The sequence below is a fragment of the Nyctereutes procyonoides genome, unplaced genomic scaffold, assembly GCF_905146905.1.
Source record: "Nyctereutes procyonoides isolate TBG_1078 unplaced genomic scaffold, NYPRO_anot_genome, whole genome shotgun sequence".
In the NCBI taxonomy this organism is placed as follows: Eukaryota; Metazoa; Chordata; class Mammalia; order Carnivora; family Canidae; genus Nyctereutes; species Nyctereutes procyonoides.
This window is the reverse complement of record NW_026575046.1, coordinates 35449991-35473622: the sequence shown is the minus strand read 5'-3', so window position 1 is coordinate 35473622 and position 23632 is coordinate 35449991. Positions and strand designations below refer to the sequence as shown.

Sequence of the window (23632 nt, the reverse complement as noted above, 5' to 3'; positions counted from 1 at the left end):
ATTGCGCTTGGAAGAGGTAGGCCCCCAACCAGAGGTGGCAAAGCAGTGGGCCCACTTTCTCCAATGCTGTAACTAAGCTTTGGAGTCAATCTTAAAGGGATAGATGCCCCACTGTAGTGAGAGCTTCTGTGGACTGAAAAAGACTTAAAGAGTTTATCAGTTCCTTGGTTCCACGTTAAAGAACATGGGTCTAAAACACACCAAAGTATTGATCCTGTTTTTAATATGTTTAAATATGCAGACATCTCATTTCAAATAAATAGTTTTTCCCTTTGAAATAAGTTCAACCGTCTTAAGTTGAATTGTTGAAGCATGGAAGTAAGTTTATTATGACTCGGATTTTTAATTTCTTTGAAATTTCCCTCAATAATAAGATAAAAAGAGATGAAAAGTCCATTACTTAGAATATAAAGACAATTCTAAAAACATAGAAAGATACACAAAGAAAAGAAAATTAACCCAGCATCTTACTGCTGAGAGGTCACTAGGGTAACATTTGGATTTATTTTTTTCCACGAAAGTTTTTAAATAAAACATATGGTGTTGTTTTGAGCTTTTTGTGTGGTGAATAATTATCATGTATACTTTCTTGATAGATTAAAAATTATTTGAAGTCATCATTTTTTTTCATCATTTTTAATGATGGTTGAATATTTTGTCACATGATTGATCATCATTTATTTAACTATTCTCATATTTTTGGACATTCAAGTTGTATTTCACTAGTCATTATTACAAGTAATGAGCATCCCTATGTATAAACCTTTGCCCATGCTTCCATTTGTTCTCTTTAGATAGAGTTTTATATTACTGAGTCAGAGGGTCTATGCATTTAAAAACTCTTAGTCCATCTGTCAACTTATTTTCTAGTGCTTTGATATCAATTTAAATTTTTACTGGTAGGATATGAGAGTGCCTATTTTTCAGTATTGCTCTACTGCATTGTGGTTTATGGGTTTTAAAAAATATTTGTCACTGTAAAAGTTATCTTTAAAAATTTTTGTTTTTTGGTGGGGAGCAGGTACCAGTGATGTTGAACATGTTTTTCATGCGTATTGATCATCGTATGATATCTTAAGTGATCTCTTCTGGGTGTATTGCTCATTTGGTCATCTGTAAGCTTTTCTTATATGTAAAATGTATCTTCTTTTGGACCTTTAAAACTTTATTTTTTTAAGTTTATTTATTTTTTTTATTTGAAAGAGAGAAAGAGAGAGAGGGAGAACATGAGCCAGGAAGAGGGGAGGAGGCAGAGGGGGACACAGACTCCCCACCGAGCAGGGAGTCCCATGCGAGGCTCAATCCCAGGACCCCAGGATCATGACCTGAGCCAAAGGCACACACTTAACCCACTGAGCCACCCAGGTGCCCCAGACCTATGAAACTTTAGTTAGAGGTTCTTCTAGGTGTCTCCTCTGAAATGGTTGGGGATATCCAAACTGGGAGCCAAAATGAAATAAAATAAGAACTTACTATGAAGAGGGTTCTCCTGGTATCTTAGATAACAGCCAACATGCAACAGGAGTTTTCTGTGTGTAGGAACTATGACAAATCACTGACATTTACTGTGTCACTTTATCCCTACAAGATTCCCATAAAGCTGACTGTTATTATCTCTATTTTATAAATGAGCAAATTGAGCTGTAGGAAGGTTCAGTAACGTGCAGGTTCACACAGCCACAGACAGCACTTGAGTCCAGAACTGACACACAGAAAATTTACTGTTGAAGATCTTGTTGTCGAGTGTTTGCCAGACCTACAAGAAAGCACTTATATCACATTTTAGCTGCTTTTCTCTGTGTTTGAGGACAAGGCAGATGGGGGAGGGGAACTGGGTCCTTTGGGGATTGAAGTCATTTCATGTTTGGGCTGGAAATGCAATTGACCCTTTCTCGTTCACTTACTGTGGATCAATGTCAGAGCACTGTGCTATATCCTATGCCTGTCCCTGGAGCCTCGTCCCCTGCTTTAAGGAACTGACATTCTTTTGTTGTTGCTTCTAGCATCCACTCAAAGCTGAACTCAGGATAACAGCCGAGGGGCAAGAGCTGATCCTGGACTTGGAAAAGAATGAGTAAGTGGACTCCTCCTTTGTCTCCAATGAAACAATTCACTTCCCTGTCAATGCAGGATGCAGGTGCCACTGTTTTGGAAGGACACAGTTTGTAAAGTGACCCAAGCTCTTAATTTGTGCTTCCTTTGCGGGGAGAGTCTTGCAAAGACAGCATATCCACAGTCTCTTGACTTGCTGTGAAATTTCTGGACCATTTAACGTCTTTCTTGAATTTCCTCTGGCTGTATTTCCAGGGCCTCCACTAGTTCACTGCAGGCAAACAGGGGTCTGTGTGTGTGTGTGTGTGTGTGTGTGTGTGCGTGTGCGTGCGCGCGCGCGTGGTGTGATGAAGGGAGGGGTGGACTGGGGGACTTTGGCAGCTGACTTACTAGCTCCAGCAAGGCGCATGGCAGGAAGTGAAGGAGATTAGAGGAAAATAGCAGAAAGCAGAGGGGCAGGGTGGAGTGTTGTGGGATTTGGCGCCTCAAAAGCGGGCTGCTCCATCTGTTCCGGGTCAGCTAAGTCTCAGATTCAGCCAATAAGGGCATGGTCAGCAGTCCCCCGGCTGCATCAGGCTGATTCTTCCATCTTCCTAACCTCATTCATCTCGGGTGGCTGCCTGGCTCAGGAATACTTCCACATTGATTTGCCATCAAGCACAGTTGTATCTTGATTCATGTTATTGAGCAGGTGAATAGACATAATGTATGGCCGCTCCTCGGCCATTCCTGATCTGCTTGGCCGTGGGAGAGCTCTCCTTACTTGGCTGGGGGATGCTGAGGCCTCTGGTATTTTCCCACTAACTGGTTCTGCCTCACTACCCTCGCAGATAAGGCTGCATGGCTCAGAAACTGCATGCCTCCTCTTGGCAGCCTCTGGAGTCCTCTGGAAGCAGATGAGTAATCAGACGCAACACTGCCAAGAAAGGGATGGATAGGGACCTTCCCGTATCTGGAAGGATGGGAATGGCTGCTAAGCTTGGGTGGAAAGCAAGAATATAAATTATTCCAAATTTGGGCTTTTGGATACTTGCAAAGAAGTTTTGGAAGTGTGGTCAAAGTATGCCTTAAGCAGCATGGACAGTAAAGGGCCTCATCTGCATCTCTACTCTGCCTCCAGTATATGGTGGCCTCCAGGAAGCTGGAAAGATGGGCATCTCAATCATTTTTGCTACTTTCCTCCTAACAGTGAAACCACCCCAAGAATGGGATCCTTTTGTCCCATTTCCCTGGGACAGACTTGGGTGGCTATGTCCCCAGAGGGGTTAGACCCTACCTGCTTGGGATTTCTTCTTGTGTTGTAAAATTCCTCTGGTCCTGCAGAGACCCTTGGAGGGTTTCTTCTTATTGGTCTCTCAGGAACCTGCTTTAGTTTCCCATGGCCCCAGCCTTGTAGCTCCGATCTGAATGTGCCATCACCACCTGAGCTGAATCCATCCTATTTGGTCTCAGGTGGTCCATTTGACCCTTAAGCTTCCTCTGGGTGCTCCAAGTGATGGGTGGGTGGGTGGGTGAGGGGTGTCATGGGTAAATGGGATCCCAGGACTCATCCGTCCCTCATGTTTTGGAACCTGTGCAAGAGGCCATAGGAAGTTAGAACAGGAAGCTGTCTTAGAAAACACTAGGTGTGACAATCTTCTGTGTGGTTATAGAAACTTTGAATCAGAGAGAGTTAGGCAGGCAGCTGTCTAAGATCACACAGCCAGTAAACGAGAGATGTGAGAGACTAGGATCATTTATGTTCTTGGCTTGGGTCTGGAGGCACAGAAACTCAGGATCAGCTCCCTAGCTGTGTAATCTGGGGCACATTGCTGCAAATTGTGGAAGCTCAGCATTCTCATCTATAAAATGAGAATAGTACTAATTTCATAGGGTGATCGAGCACGAGGCAGCGTGCACAGGTGCTTACAGCACACATAGTGAGTGATCCGCTACCGTGGTGACTTTGATTGTCCCACCTGAGAGCTTCCAGAGGAGAGTCCTCGTGCAGTTCTCTTGTCTGCTGCTCCAGGCAGCTCTTTCGTCTCCCAGTGAGCTGCGGGAGGCTGGATGTGGTTCCTGGCTTCCTTGAGTTGGCAGAAGGCAGGAGACTTGACAAAAATGGAAGCAGCAGAGCCAAGCAATATGACCTCATCAGGTATCCCTGGGGGACGGCTTCCTGCTATTTTCGTCCAAACTGGGCTTTTTGTTTTTGAACACGTGTTAGCAAGCGGAACTTGAACTGCACACGACTTCCTATTGTGTTTATTTCCCAAAACCTTCTCATTCATGGTGCTTGTGAGTCCGGATTCAAATCCGCTCGGGGGATGGGGGGGGGGGGGGAGAGGGAGGGATGCTTTTCTGATTTTTCAAATTGCCGTTGTTAAAGTTTTTGTAATCCCATGTTATTTCAAGGGAAGCTAGGCCCTGTGCCAGGTGCCTTCTCAAGCTCTGGTTCTTAATTTCCTCAACGGATTTATACATTCATCTGTTATGCATCTGTAGCATTGTTGGCAGCAGTGTCACTACTGGGGACACGGCTGTGACTAGAACAGTTCTGCTCTTAGGAGCTTATATTCTCATGGCAGGAACAGTAGACGGATAAGCAAATGAACTGTCGAATGTCCAGAGACAAGCACTATGGAGGAAACCAAGTAGGGGGCGAAGGGAGGGTTCTGGAGGGAGGTGCTTTTCAGAATGGTGGTCAAGAAAGGCCTTGGTGGTGAATTGATACTGGAGTCAAGACCTGAAGGAGGTGAGGAAGTGAGCCACGTGGATGGCTAAGAGACGGCAACTCCAAGGAGAAGCAATAGCAAGTGCAAAGCTCCTGATAGGTTATGAAGTTTGCCTTTCCTCGCTGCCCTTCCCCTACCCCCCAGCATACATTTCCCCATATATGGGATTCTCAGGCCTCTCAGGGCAAGGGCTTCTGGGACTGTGAGGGAAGGGAGAGAACATTTCTAATTTACTTTTCATCATCCCGAGGTGTCTGGCCTTCTCCCATCAAGTAAAGCCCACGTGCTAATGCATGGCCCAAAATAGCAGTGAGCAGGCATTTAATGGAATTCGCATATAGAGAGATTGCCAAGAATGGTGAGGATGGAAGAGCAGGAGGATGGGCCAGGAGAACGGGCATGTAGTAAATGGGCCTTCAGCTCAGGAGGCAGACACCCCAAGTTATCTTAATTCAATAGTGTGACAGCTGGCAGCCTTTTCCTGCTGTGAAGCAACTCAGAATAAATGGATGGCATTCCCATGGGAGACGCATGCCCTTCATTGAGTGCAGGTGAAAAGGAGTGGTATTGTGGGGCTCATCTCAATGTGGCTTTCATGTGTGACGGTCCTAGGTTCAGATCCTGGCTCTGCCACTTACTAGCTGTATGTTCTCTTAAGTCTTGGTTCCTTTATATTCCCTGGAATATAAAGATAGCCCATGCCATGAGCCATGCGGAGGATGAAGTGAGATGGCATGTGGAAAGCCAGCACACTGCCTGGGTTATATTCCATACTCACTAACTGGCAGCTACTGTTATGTCTTGTTCACAATTTTTTAACTGCAAAAGTAATACATGCTCATTGTAAAACATGTAGCAATACCAAAATATGATAAGTAAAGGAGTGAAAGTCTCCTCCCTTCAAGGAGAATCCATTGTCAACAGTTTGGTGGGCATACTCTGGACCTTTTCTACGTGTGTGAGAACACACACATAGATACTCATAAACACAACTGACAGAAGCTCATGTACGTGGCTCTTGTAGGGGAGGGAGGAGCAAAAGTGAGATTATACTATATATATTGTTCCATACTTGTTTTTTTTTTTTTTTTTTTTTTTTATTTTATAAATTAATTTTTATTGGTGTTCAATTTACCAACATACAGAATAACACCCAGTGCTCATCCCGTCAAGTGTCCCCCTCAGTGCCCGTCACCCATTCACCCCCACCCCCCGCCCTCCTCCCCCTCTACCACCCCTAGTTCATTTCCCAGAGTTAGAAGTCTTTATGTTCTGTCTCCCTTTCTGATATTTCTCACACATTTCTTCTCCCTTCCCTTATATTCCCTTTCACTATTATTCATATTCCCCAAATGAATGAGAACATACACTGTTTGTCCTTCTCCGGTTACTGTGGCCAAGTTCAAAAAGGGTGTTGCCTGAGTTCTCTGGGATTTTGATGGAATCTTGTCTCACATTTAGATCTTTCATCTATTTTGAGTTTATCTTTGTGTATGGTGCAAGAGAGTGGTCCAGTTTCATTCTTCTGCATGTGGATGTCCAATTTTCCCAGCACCATTTATTGAAGAGACTGTCTTTCTTCCAGTGGATCGTCTTTCCTCCTTTATCGTATATTAGTTGACCATAAAGTTCAGGGTCCACTTCTGGGTTCTCTATTCTGTTCCATTGATCTATGTGTCTGTTTTTGTGCCAGTACCACACTGTCTTGATGAACACAGCTTTGTAGTACAACCTGAAATCTGGCATTGTGATGCCCCCAGATACGGTTTTCTTTTTTAAAATTCCCCTGGCTGTTTGGGGTTTTTTCTGATTCCACACAAATCTTAAAATAATTTGTTCTAAGTCTCTGAAGAAAGTCCATGGTATTTTGATAGGGATTGCATTATACGTGTAAATTGCCCTGGGTAACATTGACATTTTCACAATATTAATTCTGCCAATCCATGAGCATGGAATATTTTTCCATCTCTTTGTGTCTTCCTCAATTTCTTTCAGAAGTGTTCTATAGTTTTTAGGGTATATTTTGAGAACCATTTGAATGGTAAATGGTTCTCTAACCTTTTATTTTCAGGTTGTAGGTGTCCTTCTGTCTAAAATGAGTCTCTTGTAGACAGCAAATAGATGGGTCCTGCTTTTTTATCCAGTCTGAAACCCTGCGCCTTTTGATGGGGTCATTAAGCCCATTCACGTTCAGAGTTACTATTGACAGATATGAGTTTAGTGTCATCATGATATCTATTTAGTCCTTGTTTTTGTGGATTGTTCCACTGAACTTCTTCTTAAAGGGGAGTTTTAAGAGTCCCCCTTAAAATTTCTTGCAGAGCTGGTTTGGAGGTCACATATTCTTTCAGTTCCTGCCTGTCTTGGAAGCTCTTTATCTCTCCTTCCATTTTGAATGAGAGCCTTGCTGGATAAAGTATTCTTGGTTGCAGGTTCTTCTCATTTAGGACCCTGAATATATCCTGCCAGCCCTTTCTGGCCTGCCAGGTCTCTGTGGAGAGGTCTGCTGTTACCCTAATATTCCTCCCCATGAAAGTCAGGGACTTCTTGTCTCTTGCTGCTTTAAGGATCTTCTCTTTATCTTTGGAATTTGCAAGCTTCACTATTAGATGTCGAGGTGTTGAACGGTTTTTATTGATTTTAGGGGGGGATCTCTCTATTTCCTGGATCTGAATGCCAGTTTCCCTTCCCAGATTGGGAAAGTTTTCAGCTAGGATTTGTTCAAATACATATTCTGGCCCTCTGTCCCTTTCGGCGCCCTCGGGAATCCCAATTAAACGTAGGTTTTTCCTCCTTAGAGTGTCATTTATTTGCCTTAATCTGTCTTCATGGTTCTTTAATTGTTTATCTCTTTTTTCCTCAGTTTCCCTCCTTGCCATCAACTTGTCTTCTATGTCACTCACTCGTTCTTCCACCTCGTTAACCCTCGTCGTTAGGACTTCTAGTTTGGATTGCATCTCATTCAATTGATTTTTAATTTCTGCCTGATTGGATCTAAATTCTGCAGTCATGAAGTCTCGTGAGTCCTTAATGCTTTTTTCTAGAGCCACCAGTAGCTGTAGAATAGTGCTTCTGAATTGGCTTTCTGACATTGAAGTGTAATCCAGATTCTGTAACTCTGTGGGAGAGAGGGCTGTTTCTGATTCTTTCTTTTGAGGTGAGGTTTTCCTTCTAGTCATTTTGCTCAGTGCAGAGTGGCCAAAAACAAGTTGTATTGGAACACGGGGGAGTATCACTGGTCCGTCCAGCTGGTCTTCTGGGGGAGGGGCCTGCTGTGCTGATTCTCAGGTGTTAGCACTTGGGGGAGCTGCTCTGCCCCTGCCTGCTGCAGGGCTCAGCGGGGGTTGTTCACCCCGTGGGGCCCCAGGAGGATCAGCCGCAGTTGCTATGGCAACTCTGGAAGCCTGGATTCAGCCTCCGCAGGAACAACGGGGCTCGGGGCTCTCGGTTCTCCGTCTGCAGGGCCTGGAGGCTCCGGGGCGGGGCCGCTGATCTGCTCAGCTCGGGGCAGGAGCGTCCTCGCTGTCCTGGGCCCTCCCGGCCTCTGCCTGTCCCAGGGGGAGGCGGGATCCTGGGCTGTGTCCCGGCGCCCTGTGCTCCGGGGCCTGCGCTGGTGGATTCGCGCTCCCGCCCTGCAGCTCCCTCCCTGGAGCGGCTCCCGAGCCCTCCGAGCTGCTCCGGGTCCCGCCGTGCGCGCTGCAGCCCTTAGGGAGCTCGGAGCACTCTCCTGCGCTCGCAGGTGCCTGTTAGTGTCCCCGGGAGCCCGAGGGCATCCCCGCCCTCCTGGGTCCTGCTCCAACTCCCTGCGAGCCCCTTTCCGCCCGCCGGGAAGGTTGGTGCAGCTCCTGCTCCTCCGGGACGGGGCTCTCCTGTCCTGGGGACACTCGCCCCGGCCTCAGCCCGGCTCCTCGCGGGGCCCCTCCCCCTCGGAGGCCTTTTGTTCCTTTATTTCTTTTTCCCCGTCTTCCTACCTTGATAGAAGCGCGGACTCTTCTCACTGTAGCATTCCAGCTGGTCTCTCTTTACATCTCAGGCCGAATTCGTAGATATTCAGGATGATTTGAAGGTTATCTAGGTAATTTGGTGGGGACAGGTGATTTGGGGACCCTGCTCTTCCGCCATCTTGCCCCTCCCTCCCCCATACTTGTTTTTTAAGACTCAACTGTATGTCTGAAGGTAGTATCTTACTCTGATAAAAGTGTTTATTATGTTGCTGTACATTTAGTCACACACATACACGTAATTTGCAAATGTAGGTGCACAGCTGTTATTAGGAGGACCTTATTTGTGATTGAGGCAGTGTGGTATGTGGAGAAAGTACTGAGCTCAGAGACAGGTGATATAGAAGTAATCAACAAGCTAACCTGGGTTTCCTGGGTCTCAACTTTCTCATCTATAAAATTGGGATTTTGTCCCCGTTGGGCTCTAAGAGCTTTTTCTTGCACTATCTAAAGGATGTGGTGTAAGTAGAAAAATGGAAAAGAACTCCCTACCTCGGGAAGTTTGCTCTCCAGTTACAGAGACCTCCTTGAAAATAGGGCACTGGGATAAAGGCAAGTGCCTCAAAACCATAGACCTTGAAGTTGAGGATGAACTGCTAGCTCAGGACTCACCATTTAGGCAACATAAACACGGGAAGGGAAATGACAGGGAAGAAATTATAGGCTGCTATTTCCACAGCCCACAAATTTGAGGCATAAATCCATAATATTTTTTCAGCATGTAATTTTCCCCATGCCCTGAGGACTGCCTCATCAACCCAAAAGCTACACTGGACAAAAATTTGTTTGCTGAATTCAAATGGAATCTTCCTTAGCTGTAAAGCATCTAGGGAGATGAACACCTCCAGGAAATGTAGGGTCTGGCTCACTCCCTTCTCGTTTCTGTACTTTTTCCCAAGGAGGGCCCATTGAACTGTTCAGTCAGCCTGCTGGGTGCTCATTGGGCTGCATTACTTGAGAACAAGATCACTAGGTTACAAGGTCACCTTCAAAGGCACACAAGCAGCTCAACCAGTGGGCACTCTGCCCAGAGGACCTTTGGCCATGCACTTTTCTCTGCTGGTCTCTTGAGCACATTCTGGAACTCTTAATTTCCTCGGCATACTGTCCTTCCTTGAGTCCAAATGATGATAAGATTCAGATTTTGGCTTGGGAAAGAGAGAGCTATCGTTCAGTCTCACCCGATTTGTTGTGCTCCAGCCCAGCTAGCTAAAGGGAGATCCTGTTTGCATGAGTCTAACTAATAAGAGTGGACATTTGTTTTCTTGTGTGTGTATGCCTACCTCCAGGCCTCATAGACAACAGAGTTTGGTCCTTTAGAGGCTCAGTGATTGTCGTGACCACCATTACTTACTTTTGACGTTAATCTCTCCTCCTCTCTAATTTCTTATTAGTCCTTCAGAGAGGTCCCTGAGAAGGAGACTGCTCTTGTTGTCCTGGAAATCAGGCGACAACCTGGAAAATCAACAGTCATTCAATGCTAATGGAGTGATCTAGTGCCCTAATTTCTCCTTTTTCCCTCAACTCTGAATTGTATAGTACTGGAGGACTGGAGAAGGAGAGAATTAGCAGGCAGGAAAGGAGTTTTTTTCTAGCAAGAGACAGGCTGGGTTAGTTACCACCTCCTAGTGCTGCACTTTCCCAGGAAGCCTGGTAGAAATATGTAGCTGATCCAGAGCATAATCCTGAATACACCCAAGCCATGGCGCTCTCTGCCACCTCCACCTTCCCAGCTTCCTCTTGAGTTGGGAGTAGACTTTATATCTTATCTAGGATAAAGGACAGCTCTGTTTGACCCTCTCTTGTCAGGAGCTTCATTTGTTGTTAGCAAAATTCAATTTCCTGGATCAAAGAGAGGCTTAAGAAAGGCTTAGATGCTATCCCAATGCTCTTGGTAAACCATGCTTCACTGAGTTGCATTTAAATGAGTCAACAGACATATGGGTTACATTTCACTTAAAATACACATGGCTTAAGAAATTAGAGGATATCATTTTTTAACCAAGTATTTGGCAGACCTAAAGTATTCAAAATGTTTTTCCAAACTCGGCACGCAGCTGGGCTCCTCATTCCCTGCAGCAGAGATAGTATAACCCAAGGAGCCTGTGCCGAGGAAATGGTTGAGTGGATGGGTGGGGACACCAGAATTTGATGAGAGCCACCTGTGGGTGTCCAAAATTTTCTTCAAAGACTTTCTCAAGCATCAGGAACTGAATTAACCCTGCCATGTTGACTCTGAGGCAGCGAATGCATAAGCGGTTACAAATTCCAAGCACTGTGCTAGACACCTTGCCCCAGAGACACCTCATGGTCCTGTCTGAGATGTAGTTTCCAATGTAGCTTTGTAGACTGAGATTGATTTCATCTACTGTTTCCACGTTGTCCAGAAACCCTGGAGTTGCAGACCAAATGGACTGCCAGCCAATCTGATGTGATCTTTTTGCAAGCCAAATTCTTGCATAAGTAGGGTCTTTATTATTTCTAAATCACTGGAGATGTGATATTTCTATCTTAGGAGCCCTTGCATAAATTGAGTTTCAGTAATTAAGAGTGCTGATCTGAAGGGATGCACCTATACAGTTGACAGAAGAGAGTATCAGGGAGTGTCTGAAATTGAAATAACCTAGATGTGTTGATTTTGAAGGCTGTGAGCACATAAACTCGAAACACCATTATCCATAGAGTAGAACAGGCTCAGGCTTTGGTGCCAGAGCCTCAGTTCCAGGCACTGACACTTCCTGGTTAGGTGGCCTTTGGGAAGTCACTGGCCTTCTGAATATTTCTTCCATCTGTATTCATAATAACACTTGTTCCTTAGTGAGCATGTACTGAGAGCCAGTTACTATGCAGAGGCACTTTGCATACTGTTTTATGTAATTCTCATGGCAACCCTTGGAAGGAGGTATTACTGTTATTCACATTTTATAAATGAGGAAACTCAAGTGTAAGGAGTTTAAGTAATTAACCCAATGTCGGACAGAGCCAGGAGTCAAACTCAGATCTGTTTCTTACTATATTCTCCACATGCATAGAAAATAAATAGTAATACCTTCATTGCAGGGTGGGCTGGGTTGAAAATTGAGACATGAGAATATGCTACCTTAAATGGCAAAAGAAGAGTTTTGTAAGTATGATTAAGTTAAGGATCTTGAGGAGGGGAGATTATCCTGAGTTATCTAGGTGGTTCCTCAGTTAAATCACAAATATATGTTAAAAGGGAGGCAGTGTGACTTGATCATAGACAGGAAAAGGCACTATGACCATGGAGGCAGAGACCGGAGTGATGTGACCACAAGCCATGGAATGCAGGCAGCTATTGGGAGCGGGAGGCAAGGAATGGCATCTCTCAGCAGGAGTGCAGTCCTGCTAACACCTTGATTTTGGCTTAGTAAAATTGTCATTCTTCTGGCCTCCAGAACCGAGAGAGACTAATTTCCTGTTGTTTAAAGCCATAGGTTTATGGTAATAAATAGCAATCACAGGGAACAAAAACAGAGGGCTCTGAGGTTTTGTGGTAACGTATTAGGAGGTGCTCAGTACAATGCCCAGCATATAACAATAGATTTCAATACACACTAACTTTTATTAATGCAAAATCAAGAACAAATGTTTTCTGAAGGGTCTTGATAATCCATAGCATTGCATGTGACCCCTGTGACTGTCTTTAAGCATGAAGTAACAAGAGAAAAACATAGTGAAAAACAGTGTGTGGTTGTTGCTTATCAGGGTTTCCTTTCCTTTTTTCTTTTTTAAAGATTTTATTTATTTATTCATGAGAGACAGAGAGAGAGAGAGAGAGAGAGAGAGAGGCAGAGAACACAGGCAGAGGAGAAGCAGGCTCCATGCAGGGAGCCTGATGTGGGACTCGATCCCGGGACTCTAGGATCATGCCCTCTGCCAAAGGCAGGCGCTAAACCGCTGTGCCACCCAGGGATCCCCTTATCAGGGTTTCCTAAGTTCTGGTCATGTTCTCTGGTGCTCAGTCTGCCTTCAGTTGACATCGTTCTGAGGAATGATGGTCAGATATTAATAATGATATCAACAATCATGTTAATTATAGCTATTACCATGTAGAAGATGCCTACAGAGCAGACACTGTTCTGAGGTCTCTAGGTGGTTCATCTAAGTGAATCCTCACAACTCTGAGGTGGAGGTACCTGTATTGGCCTTATTCAGCAGACATGGACCGTGAGCAATGTGAGTTGCTCAAGGGCCTCTGGGTGGGAAGGGAAGAGCCAGGATGTGGAGCTAGATCTGTTTGACTCCAAAACCCAGGTTCTGTATGTGGCTTCTCAGATGCCTTTTCCTTGCTCAGTATACTCTGTCTTGGTTAGAACTAGCATTATCCCCATTCTACCCTCCCTCTTTCCTTTCCTTCTAACTCTCCTAGGACCTGATTAGGATCTGGATTTCAGTGTACAGTAGTAGTGTCATCCAGGTGGATCTGGATTCAGAATCTGGCTCCTCGCACCCACTGGGGATGTAACCTTTGGCAAGTTTCTTCACCTTTGTGAATCTGCTTCCTCATACACTTGATAGGGCTAATAATTGTGGCCACCCTGCTGGGTCTTGTGTGAACTCCTAACGTAATGCTCCTAAAGAACGTACACTGTGCCTGGTACACCACAAAGTGCAATAAATAGTCACTATTATTTGTGTTTTGCAGGATCGGAAAAACAGTTAAGAATGAAGTAAGAGGGAATTCCCCTGTGTTGGTTTCCAAATGTAATTTGGAAGGGTTGATCTTAAAACCCATTGCCACTGAGAGGAAATTCACTCCTACTCTCCAGCCATGGCACGTTTGACCTCACTGTATCTCCCAAATACAGCTTTGCAGGGTTCTCCAGCCAGCCAGACTGTACCTCTTTTCTGTGCCCAGCCGCTCCCTTGGCAAGGCCCTGAACTGTCCGATAAGGAGGTCAGGATTCCGGCTCTATCTCCTTCCAGGGATCCACAGCCAGGGCTGTGTATGTAGCCAGGAAGGATGTCCATGGTTTTCTTTTGTCTCAAGCTTATTTCTCCTGGCGGCCCTTCAGCAGGAGCACGGGGTAAAATGAATGGGAGGAAGCTGTCAGTTGGCCTTAGACGGACCCTTGTCAGAGCAAAGGGAAGCAGCGCACTTGGAGGAAGTCAGGAGTTGATTCTTGAACTTGAGGATCCCTTCACCATCAGGTTGTTTACCTTAAGATAACGATAGCTGGCATCCAGTGTGTGAGCATTTACCCTGAACCTACTATTTTATATAGGTTTGGGTTTTTTTAACTCTGTAAATTTCCATGTAAACTTACTCAAATGGGGTTATACTATATCCTCAGTTTTATGCATGTTTTTTCACGTGGAAATATAGCATGGACAAACATCACATCGTTTTCAAAATTTTACATAAGAAATGTTTGGAGTGTTTGAAAAATTTGTTAATAAGATTTTAGAAAAAATTACACAAGTACAAGAGTTTCATAGTAAATGAGATTATACTTTATATGCTACTCTGTAATTTGCTTTTTTATTATTTATCTTCAGTATCTTTCCACGTTAACATATTTATGGGTCTGTCTCATTCTTTTTAATGGTCACATAGGATTCCACTAAATGGATGGATCAAAATTTATTAATTTCCCTATTAGTGGAGAGTTAGGTTTCCAGTTTCTTGCTATTACAAATCCTGCTGCAGTAATCAGCTGACACATTATCTTTAAGAACATTTGCAAGCATTTCTGTGGGCTTGATACTTACAGATAGAGTTGCAAGGTCACTTAGCATATATGTTTAAAACGGTTTCAGTTTTTATCAGCTGTACCTCTTACTCCACAGCTTCTGCCCCCAAGGGCTGTACCATTTTACAGTCATACAGCAGAATGTGAGAGCATATGATAGACACATTTCCATGTAAATTGATCAGGTGATTTTTTTTATGTGACAATTTTTAATGGCTGTATGATATTACATTTTATGTGCATGCTGTAATTAACTTGGAAAATTTCCTATAATGAAAAATTATCAAATGCATGCAGAGGTAGAATAAAATAATGAATCCCCATATACCCATCATCCAGATTCAGTAATAATAAAGATGCCATGATTAATGTAATTACTCCATATTGATGGACATTCAAGCTATTTCTTTTCCTCCTCCTCCTTCTCCTTTTCCTCCTCCTCCTCCTCTTCTTCTTCTTCTCATTTTTAACAGTGTTGAAGTGAACACTCTTATATTCTTTGGAAGGTACTTCTAGAGGATCACCTTCTAGGTTTCAATCACTGCATCAGGGTACTTCATGTGGAACACACGGATAAAGGCACTTTGCCTTTGGCTTTTTTCTAAGTTACATCCTCAAGCCCTTGTGGAGCGAACTTGTTTTCACACACCGATGGGTTGATATTTTTAAAAAAGATTTTATTTATTTATTCATGAGAGACACAGAGAGAAAGACAGAGACACAGGCAGTCCTCGCAGGGAGCCTGATGTGAGACTCGATCCCCATCCTGGGATCACGCCCTGAGCCAAAGGCAGATGCTCAACTGGTGAGCCACCCAGGTGTCCTGATGGGTTGATTTTTGAGCTTGGATACATACTCTTTAAGCCCAACTTTCCTGCCATTTTTAAAAACAGCTTTATTGATCTCTAACTCATATACCATAAAGTTTATCCACTTAAAATATTCAATTGCATGTTTTATAGAGTTGTGTAACCCCACATGTTCTAGTTTTTGAATATTTCATCACTCTAAAAAAGAAACTGTTAGCTGTTTTATGGATTGAATGTGCCCTCCAAATTCATATGTGAAGTTCTAACCCCCAGGATCTCAGAATGACCTTATCTGAAAATAGAATCATTGTGAATTTAATCAGTTAAGATGAGATCATACTGGATTAAGGTGGGCCCCTAATCCAACATGACTGGTGTTCTTATAAAAAGGGGAAATTTGGCCACAGACATGCACATAGTGAGAACATTGTGTGAAGATTAGATCATGCTGCCAAAAGCCAAGGAATACCAGAAGCTGGAAGAGAGGCCTGGAGCAGATCCTTCCCTGGTATTTTCAGAGGAAGCATCGCTCAGCCAACCCCTTGATCTTAAACTTCTAGCCTCCAGAACTGTGAGATAACAAATCTGTTTTTTAAACCATTCAGTTTGTGGTACTTTGTGAATGCAGCCCTAGCAAACTAATGTGAGTAGGCACACCTCATTCTCCCACACCCCCATCGGCAATGAGCAACCACTAATCTATTTCTGTTTCTACAGATTTGCCTATTTTAGATATTTCATATAAAAGAGATTATACAACATGTGTTTGTGTGGGTGTGTGTCTTCTTCATTTAGCTTAATGTTTGTGAGTTGTATCCATATTAAATAGCAGGGATTAGTACTTCATTCCTTATTGTTATATTATCGTTACATATAGGGATATACCACATTTTGTTTCTTCATTCATCAGTTGATGGATCTCCTGCCTTCTAAACCAGAGCTAACTTGTCTCCATTCCACAAGGTTGATTTCAGCAAATGTTGATTGAGCACGCGTTTGTAAAATCTTAACCTATGTGTGGTAGGGAGTAGATGCAAACACACCATCCTTGCCCTCTGGCAGTCTGCTCTCTCTGAGAGAAAACATAAAAGCAGCATAGTTCAAGGCAGATTACAAATGTAATAATAGAGTTGAAAGTAGGGTGCTGAGAAGGCAGGAGACTTTCTGACTGGGGAGGTAGAGAAAGCTTCCCTAAGGACAGTTACTTGGAACTCTGTCTTACAGAAGCAAAGAGGGGAGGTTATTATTATTTTTTTTGTCTTTCTTTTTGAAGTATAACTGCCATACGATATCCTATTAGTTTCAAGGGTACATGATTTGATATTTTTATACATTACAAAATGATCCCCATGCTAAATTATTACAGTATTGTTGACTATATTCCCTATGTTGTGCATGACATCCCCATGACTTATTTATTTTATAATTGGAAGTTTATACCTCTTAATCTCCTTCACCTATTCCAAGCTTCCCCTCCTCCAATAACCAACAATTTGTTTCCATTTTTCATTTGTTTTCATTTTTAGATTCGACATATAAGTGAAGTCACAAGGTATCTGTCTTTCTGTGTTTGACTTATTTCACTTAGCATTTTATCTTCTAGGTTCATCCAAAAGAGGGGAGGCTTTGGATGAGGGAGGGAGGAGAGGTGAGTGGAAGAATGAGAAAGGAATGCAAACTGAGAAATTAATATGTAAATATTTGGTCTGGATCAAGAGGAACCAAAGCTGTACTGCTAATAATCTCTTAGGAATTCAGTATTCCAACTAGCCAAATCATTTTAATTCAGCAGGGTGTTATGTAGGGAATAGGGAAGGGGCTTATTTTCCTTCCACAGCTTGTTACCCAAGATTTCAGTGCCTTAAGCTCAATTTTTTAGTTTCTTATTTTTGACTTTGAGTTGGGCTCTCTCCCCCAGGTAAAACCATATGATCAAGGAGGTAGGTGGGGTACTTCTAGGAAAGATACTTGAGGTACACTCTAAAGCTAGACTGTATTTTTTTTACACATCAAATGAGAAGAAGCTCTTTCCTCCTATCTCCCCATTGAAGGAAATTCGGGCTGAGTCCAGTAGATAGAGGATACCTAGTGGATGGAGCCATGGACTGCAAGAGGCTGAGCATAAGGCAAAAGCAGCTTCTTCACAATTTAGGGACGGGGGGTAGGGGGGGAAGCCTCCTAAGAAGTGGGGCGTGGCGGGTGGGCTGCAGATGGATGGATGGATGGATATATTTTTAAACTTGGGAGATGTGTGGAAATCCTACCTTCAAGACTTCTGTTTTCTCCCTAGCTTCCAGGATGTGTCTAGGCCCTTCCTCTAGACTCTCTAGAGGTTGGAGGATGTTTCTACTCCCCAACCTTTGTGCTTAGGCAATGGAGCATGATTATCCCAAGAAAAATCTAAGAGAGGAGGAGGTCAATACTAGAGCCTCTGGACTGGTTCTATCCTGAGAATGAAACTGCATTTAAAAAAAAAAAGAAAAACCCACCTGCATTTATGTTTCACCCAGGAAATATTTTGATTTTAAGAAAATGAGCTTCCTCTTTCTCTGTGTAGAACTTAGTGGTATACACAGACCTTTAGCTGACACCTTGAATACTAAATAAATAGGCCTTTGGGCACAATGGGGCAAGTTGTAGGTCTTGCTCAAACTAAGCTGAGGGCAGACATTGGGTCAGAATCCTTGGCTTTTTCTTTTTTTCTTAAGTAGGCTCCATGCCAACATAGACTTCAATTCATGACCCTGAGATCAAGAGTTGCATGCTTTACCAACTGAGCCAACCAGGTGACCTGAATCATTGGCTTTTCTGATGAGAGTTTCTGTTATACTGGGCTTGAGCTCTGGACCACTCCTTGGGAACTCTTAGCTTCTTGTCTTTCCTTCCTCCTCTTCCTTCATTCAACAAATATTATGAGTGCCAACCATGTGGCGGGTGTTGGGCTAAGTCATGGGTGTTCCCAGGAGAGCAGTGGCAAGCAAAACACAGTCTGTGCCATTAAGGGGCTCATAGCTTAGTGGAGGAGGCGGAGAATTAAACTACTAGGGAACAATGTAGGGCTATCATGGAGGAAGTAGAGAGCGCTATGAGACCCTGGGGAAGGGGAACCTACCTTGGGTTAGGGATAAGGGAAGGCTTCTAAGAGGAAGTGAAGTAAGGAAGAAGTCGGGTGGGAGGGGGAGGGGGTGATAGAGTCGGCATATTCCAGCTGCACAAGGAAGAAACAAAGGCCCAACCGCAAGAGGAACATGAGGAGATGAAAGGGAGTTCTTTGTGGTTAGAGCAGAGAGTGAAGAGGGCAGAAAGAAATGGCAAAGAAAGGGGTTGGCCAAGTAGACAAGGGTGAATCCTTGAAGGGCCTCAAAGGCTCCTTAAAGAGATTGGCTGTTTATCTTGAGGGCAACGGGGAGCTGATGAAGAATATTTTGCAAGTCAGGTGGTAATAGCATCCAAAATGCATTTGACTACTTCAGTGTCAGACTACTTCAACTGAAGTGTAGGGTGGATTGGAAGGGGCAAGACTAATGCAGTTCTAAGACCCATTCAAAAGTTTTATTATAATCTGAGTGAGAAATGATGGTGGTCGAATTTAGAGAGGAGGTAGCAGATATGGAGAGGCGATAGACGCATTGCAGAGATGTTTACAGGATGGAATCACGGAGACTAGGAGATGGGTTGACCATGGGCTGAGGGAAGGGATGGATGCAAGGGCCAGTCTGAGTTTTCTGTATGAGTAGGTAGTGGGACAGGGCTGCCAGTCCCTGGGCTTGCCCTTAGCTTGGGGTGGGACAAGCCACTTCTCTTTTCAGGTCTTTAGTTTTCTCATTAGATGAAGATAATAATCCCCAGTCACCAACTTTGCAGGATCATGGTAGGGATCCACAGACAAAATCTATGTATAAAGTAGTGTCCTACTCTCTTTCCTTGGCCCTAAAAGGCCAGGCAGAAGCAAAGTCTGTCCTTACCCTGCTTATCTCTGTAATTTGGGCTTTTACATAGTTTTCTCTCCTTATCTGCAATTCTAATGACTTAATCTCCCAGGAACTGGTGAGCCCTCTGCCTGTTCTAGCAGCTGAGGCCTCACTGGGGGCCTCTCTGGGGGTTCTCAAACCAGCTTTTGTTGAAAACAATGATATCATTGAGTGGGTGGAGCTGGGCCAGGCTTTCTGCAGCCAGTTTAAGGAGAAATGGGGTCTTTATGACTTATGTACTTATGGCTCTTTCCCAGTCCCTTCCATAGCTCCCATGTACCCCACTACCCCCTTTCCTGCTTTCTCCCTGGAGGTTACAGATTTGCGGAAAACTGACAGACTCCACATTTTCTCCTCTTGCATCAGTCTCCCTGGAGAGAGGTCCAGATGGGACAAGAGGCTATAATGACTGCATTATATCAGGCATGGTTTCTTTTTCCAAGCCCCCCTCCTCCCCTGAAAGGAAAGACAAGTCATGGAAAGGGATTCCTCTGGAAGGAGACTGGAACACTAGGGAAAGAGGTGATCTAAGTGTTGGAGACTATATCCGGCTTCTTGTATCCTAGAAGTGCTTTATCTCTTCTTGCTGCTAAATTTGAGGCTTGGGGAAGAGAGCAAAGATTAAACTAGCCTTTCAGTTATGTGGTGGTGAGAATACAGCTGGGGAAAGCAGATCAGTAATGTTGAGTAAGGACCCTTAGTTCCTATTCTCTACTCCACTCTTCCTCTCTGTCCCCAACACACACACACTCTCACGCACATGTGGGTGCACACACAGATAAACACCGATGCGCAAGCACCCTTTCTCCGTAGCTGTGGAGGCAGCTTGTTAGGGGTACTTGGAAATTGGTTGCCTGACTGGTTTGCAGCAATTCTAGGAAGGAAGGAAGATGGGCTGGTTTAACAGTAACTTGGCCTCTTTGGGCTTATGCAGCATCTTTCCCAAAGAACAATAAGTCTCTAGAGAAATGACAGGACAGAGGAAAACAGGCTTCCAAAGAAGGTAAAGTGTGGGAAGGTAAATATATGGGAGACCAATGGGAGACAAAGACTAGTCAGTAAAAGTTGTTGTGTAGATTCCTCTGGAGCCTTCTCTGGGCCGATAGGGTCTGAAGTTGTATCTGGTGATTAACTTTTGTCCTTCCTGGTAGAGAGGAGGGAAAATTTTGAAAGTTTTGAAAGTTTTGTCCTACTTTTAGGCAAATGGGGGAGGGCAGAGAACACTTTTTTTTTTTTTTTTTTTTTTGTATCTGCTTCTCCGTTGCCTTTGGTGCAAAATAATCCTTATGCTAAAGTGGCATCTTTGGGGGTGTCAGATTCAGCCTCCACTGATCTTCATGATGGGAGATGCACATGCTGGGTGGAGGGCAGAAAAATTATGCTTGCTTCGCTCACGTCTACTACCATCCTAGCACAGTGCCTGGCACAGCACTGGCCTCAATCAATATTCATGGAATGAGTCAATGGGTTTACAGATGCAGAGTGTGAGGCTCGGAAGAGACAGTGCAGCTTGGCTGCTGACCCAGAACAAATACATGGTGAATTCAAGCCAGGAGGAATTAGGACTTCCTGATGCCATATGCCCCGCAGTTTGTACTGTATGGTGCTGCTTAATAAGCAGTTATTGATGAGATTGCACAAACATCCTTCCTCTCTGCCTTCTGGGAGTATCTGGATGGCCTAACTCTTGGATTATCTACCACTGACATTTAGCTTACTTTTGCTTATTTAGATTGATGGGTTTAGAAGCAAAATATAACTGTGTGATGTTGGGCAAGTTGCTTTTGTTTTTTTTTCAAATTCTTCTATAAAAGTGGATTGAGGGGAAATATTGGACACAGAGGGCAGCATATAAAGATGCTTTTTTTGCAGCCAACTCTGCATTTTATATGCTGATCCCCCCACCCCCCAAGAAAACTTTATGGAAACGATAAAGGACAAATAGAATACGTTGAAAAGCAGCTGCATTTTTTTGAGCTCAGTTCAGAACTGTGGCTGTAAAAGGACAAATCTAAGAATTTATAGGCAGTCTCTTCAGATGCCACCACTAGAGTGACTCTGCTTCAGCCATTTTCATCAGATGTCACCCTCCGTGGAATTTGGTGAAATAAGATCTGATTGTCTTGGCCTCTCACTACTAACTCCAGGTGCCTGAAGTCAGTATGCAGTGAGAAGGGAATGCTTGTCTAAATGCAAATTGGGGCATTCTTCTGCCAAGAAGGTGGCAGGGATGCGGGAGGCTGGGACAATCATTGTCCACCACGATCTAGGAGGGTTTTCCAACATCTGACTCTCTTGACTGCAACAGCTGTGATTTGTGCTCTAGGATGCTGAGAAACATGGGGCAAGGTATATTAAAGTTACTGAGATATTTAATCAGGACCTCATAGGGACCAAGCACTCACATTTAGGGCAGGTTTGTTCGTGGTCTTCACCTACCTGCTTATTGTTTGCTTGCTTTTTTCTTAGGATGGTTCACTTATTCCCCTCTTTTCTAGCATATTCTCAAAGGCCCAGTGATCTTAGAGGTTCCTTTTCTTCATTTCCCCTTTGTCTTATTCACAAACTCTATCTCTACAATATGCCTGTTGCCTCTTGCTTTGGCCCTTCCCTTGAGATTGATCTGTTAAACAAGCACAATGGTTATTTATCAAAATCTGGCTGTTTGGGGCAGGCCAGGTGGCTCAGCGGTTTAGCACTGCCTTCAGCCCAGGGTGTGATCCTGGAGACCTGAGATCGAGTCCCACATCAGGCTCCCTGCATGGAGCCTCCTTCTCTTTCTGCCTGTCTCTGCCTCTCTGTGTCTCTCAGGAATAAATAAATAAAATCTTAAAAAAAGAAATCTGGCTGTTAGGCTGCTATCAGGCAATGTTTCTGTTTTTTAAATGTTTTCTAAGAAATGAAGATAGGACCCCATTTCCTTCAACTGTTCTTTTTCTTCTTCTGTTTTTCTCCCCCTTTGACTGTTCTTATCCAGTTCCAATAAGTACTCATAATGGGCTCAACAAATGTATAAACTTTTGGGTGAGCCATTTTGAGGTTCCTTACCTCAGGTCCCTGACAGTTAAGCTCCCTGATCCCAGGAAATCAGCCCTATTTGCACAGAAAAGTTACTCATTTTTGTGGAGTTAGCCAAGAGGGAGGCATGAAGAGGATTAAATAAAGACCTTGCTGGTCAAGTGAGTAAACAGTGTTCATCCAAACATCCTTTGGTATATAAAAGCAAAACATAGGACCAGGAGCTGGTCGGAAAGATGCCAGGGCTTGTGTGGACTGGGAGAAGATGTAATGGGAAGCGGTTGGTGAAAAGGAGTGTTGATTTAATACATTGTTTGGAAACTTCCTTAATAAAAGGTTAAAGAAAACATGTTATGTAGCTTTGGCCTTTTGCCAAGATTGTGGGTGGCGCCATCTTGCTTCAAAGTGTTACTTCTGGGGTTGGTCCTCTGGCCAGAATGATACTTATTCAAGAAAGTCCTGGGATAGGAGGAGATCCCCACTCTATAGATTAGGAATGATGCTTAAAGTTCCGCCTTCCTTGGCCTTTCTGTTCCCTCAAAAAGGAATGCCTCTGCCTGTGGGCCCCTGGACTTGTCAGCCCTTATTTGGCTTTAGGGCCATGCCTTTGGCATGTTGGTTTGTTTCCATTCCTCCAGAGTCAGAGATGGAATGAGCACTGGTTTGGAAATCTTGGTTCTGAAACAGCTGTCTCTTCTCTCCTTTACTTTCTCCTTCTTCGAAAACAAAAGAAAACAAAACAATACTTAACTGAATTTGTTATTTTGTCCCAAATATGGGTGAACATTGGCCACTACATTAGAACAGCACTCTCTGCTTTTCAGTAACCCTTCCAGTGTCTGCCTGTCCTGAACTATTTCCATTTGATAGAAAGGGAGACTGAGGCCACGTGGCTTATGATTGGCATAATGCCCTCTAGCTGATTAAAAAATATTAATACCCAGGGGTGCCTGGGTGGCTCAGTCAGTTGAGCATCTGATCTTAATCTCAGCTCAGATCCTCATCTCAGGGGTCTGCGTGTAAGCCCTGAGTAGGGAGCCCAACTTAAAAAAAAGTGTGAAGCCTACTTAAAAAAAAAAAGAAACTAAGATCCATAAAGAGAGAGACTAGTATTATGAACCCTCAGATGCCTATTATCTGGATTTTCCAATTATCAAGATTTTGACACACGTGCACCTAGCAATTTCTGGAGAAAATGATAACAATGATTTGCAGAACACAAATACTTTATGCTTTACAAAGAGTTATTTCACAATTGTTGATTTTACTTGACAAAATTCTATAGACTTTTGACAGCAACCCTATGAAATGGTTTCCAAAATTCTTCCCATTTTATAGATGAGAAAACAGGCA

The 23632-nt window shown here is 43.8% G+C and overlaps 1 protein-coding gene across 1 annotated transcript in view; it reads left to right on the top strand.

Annotated features, from left to right (window-relative positions):
- ADAM19 (ADAM metallopeptidase domain 19) overlaps positions 1 to 23632 on the top strand; it is an 84162-nt gene that overhangs the window by 5294 nt on the left and 55236 nt on the right. The window contains exon 3 of the mRNA XM_055325486.1: positions 2004 to 2074. Within this exon, the coding sequence (XP_055181461.1) occupies positions 2004 to 2074 (71 nt within the window). The remainder of the gene's footprint in view (positions 1 to 2003; positions 2075 to 23632) is intronic.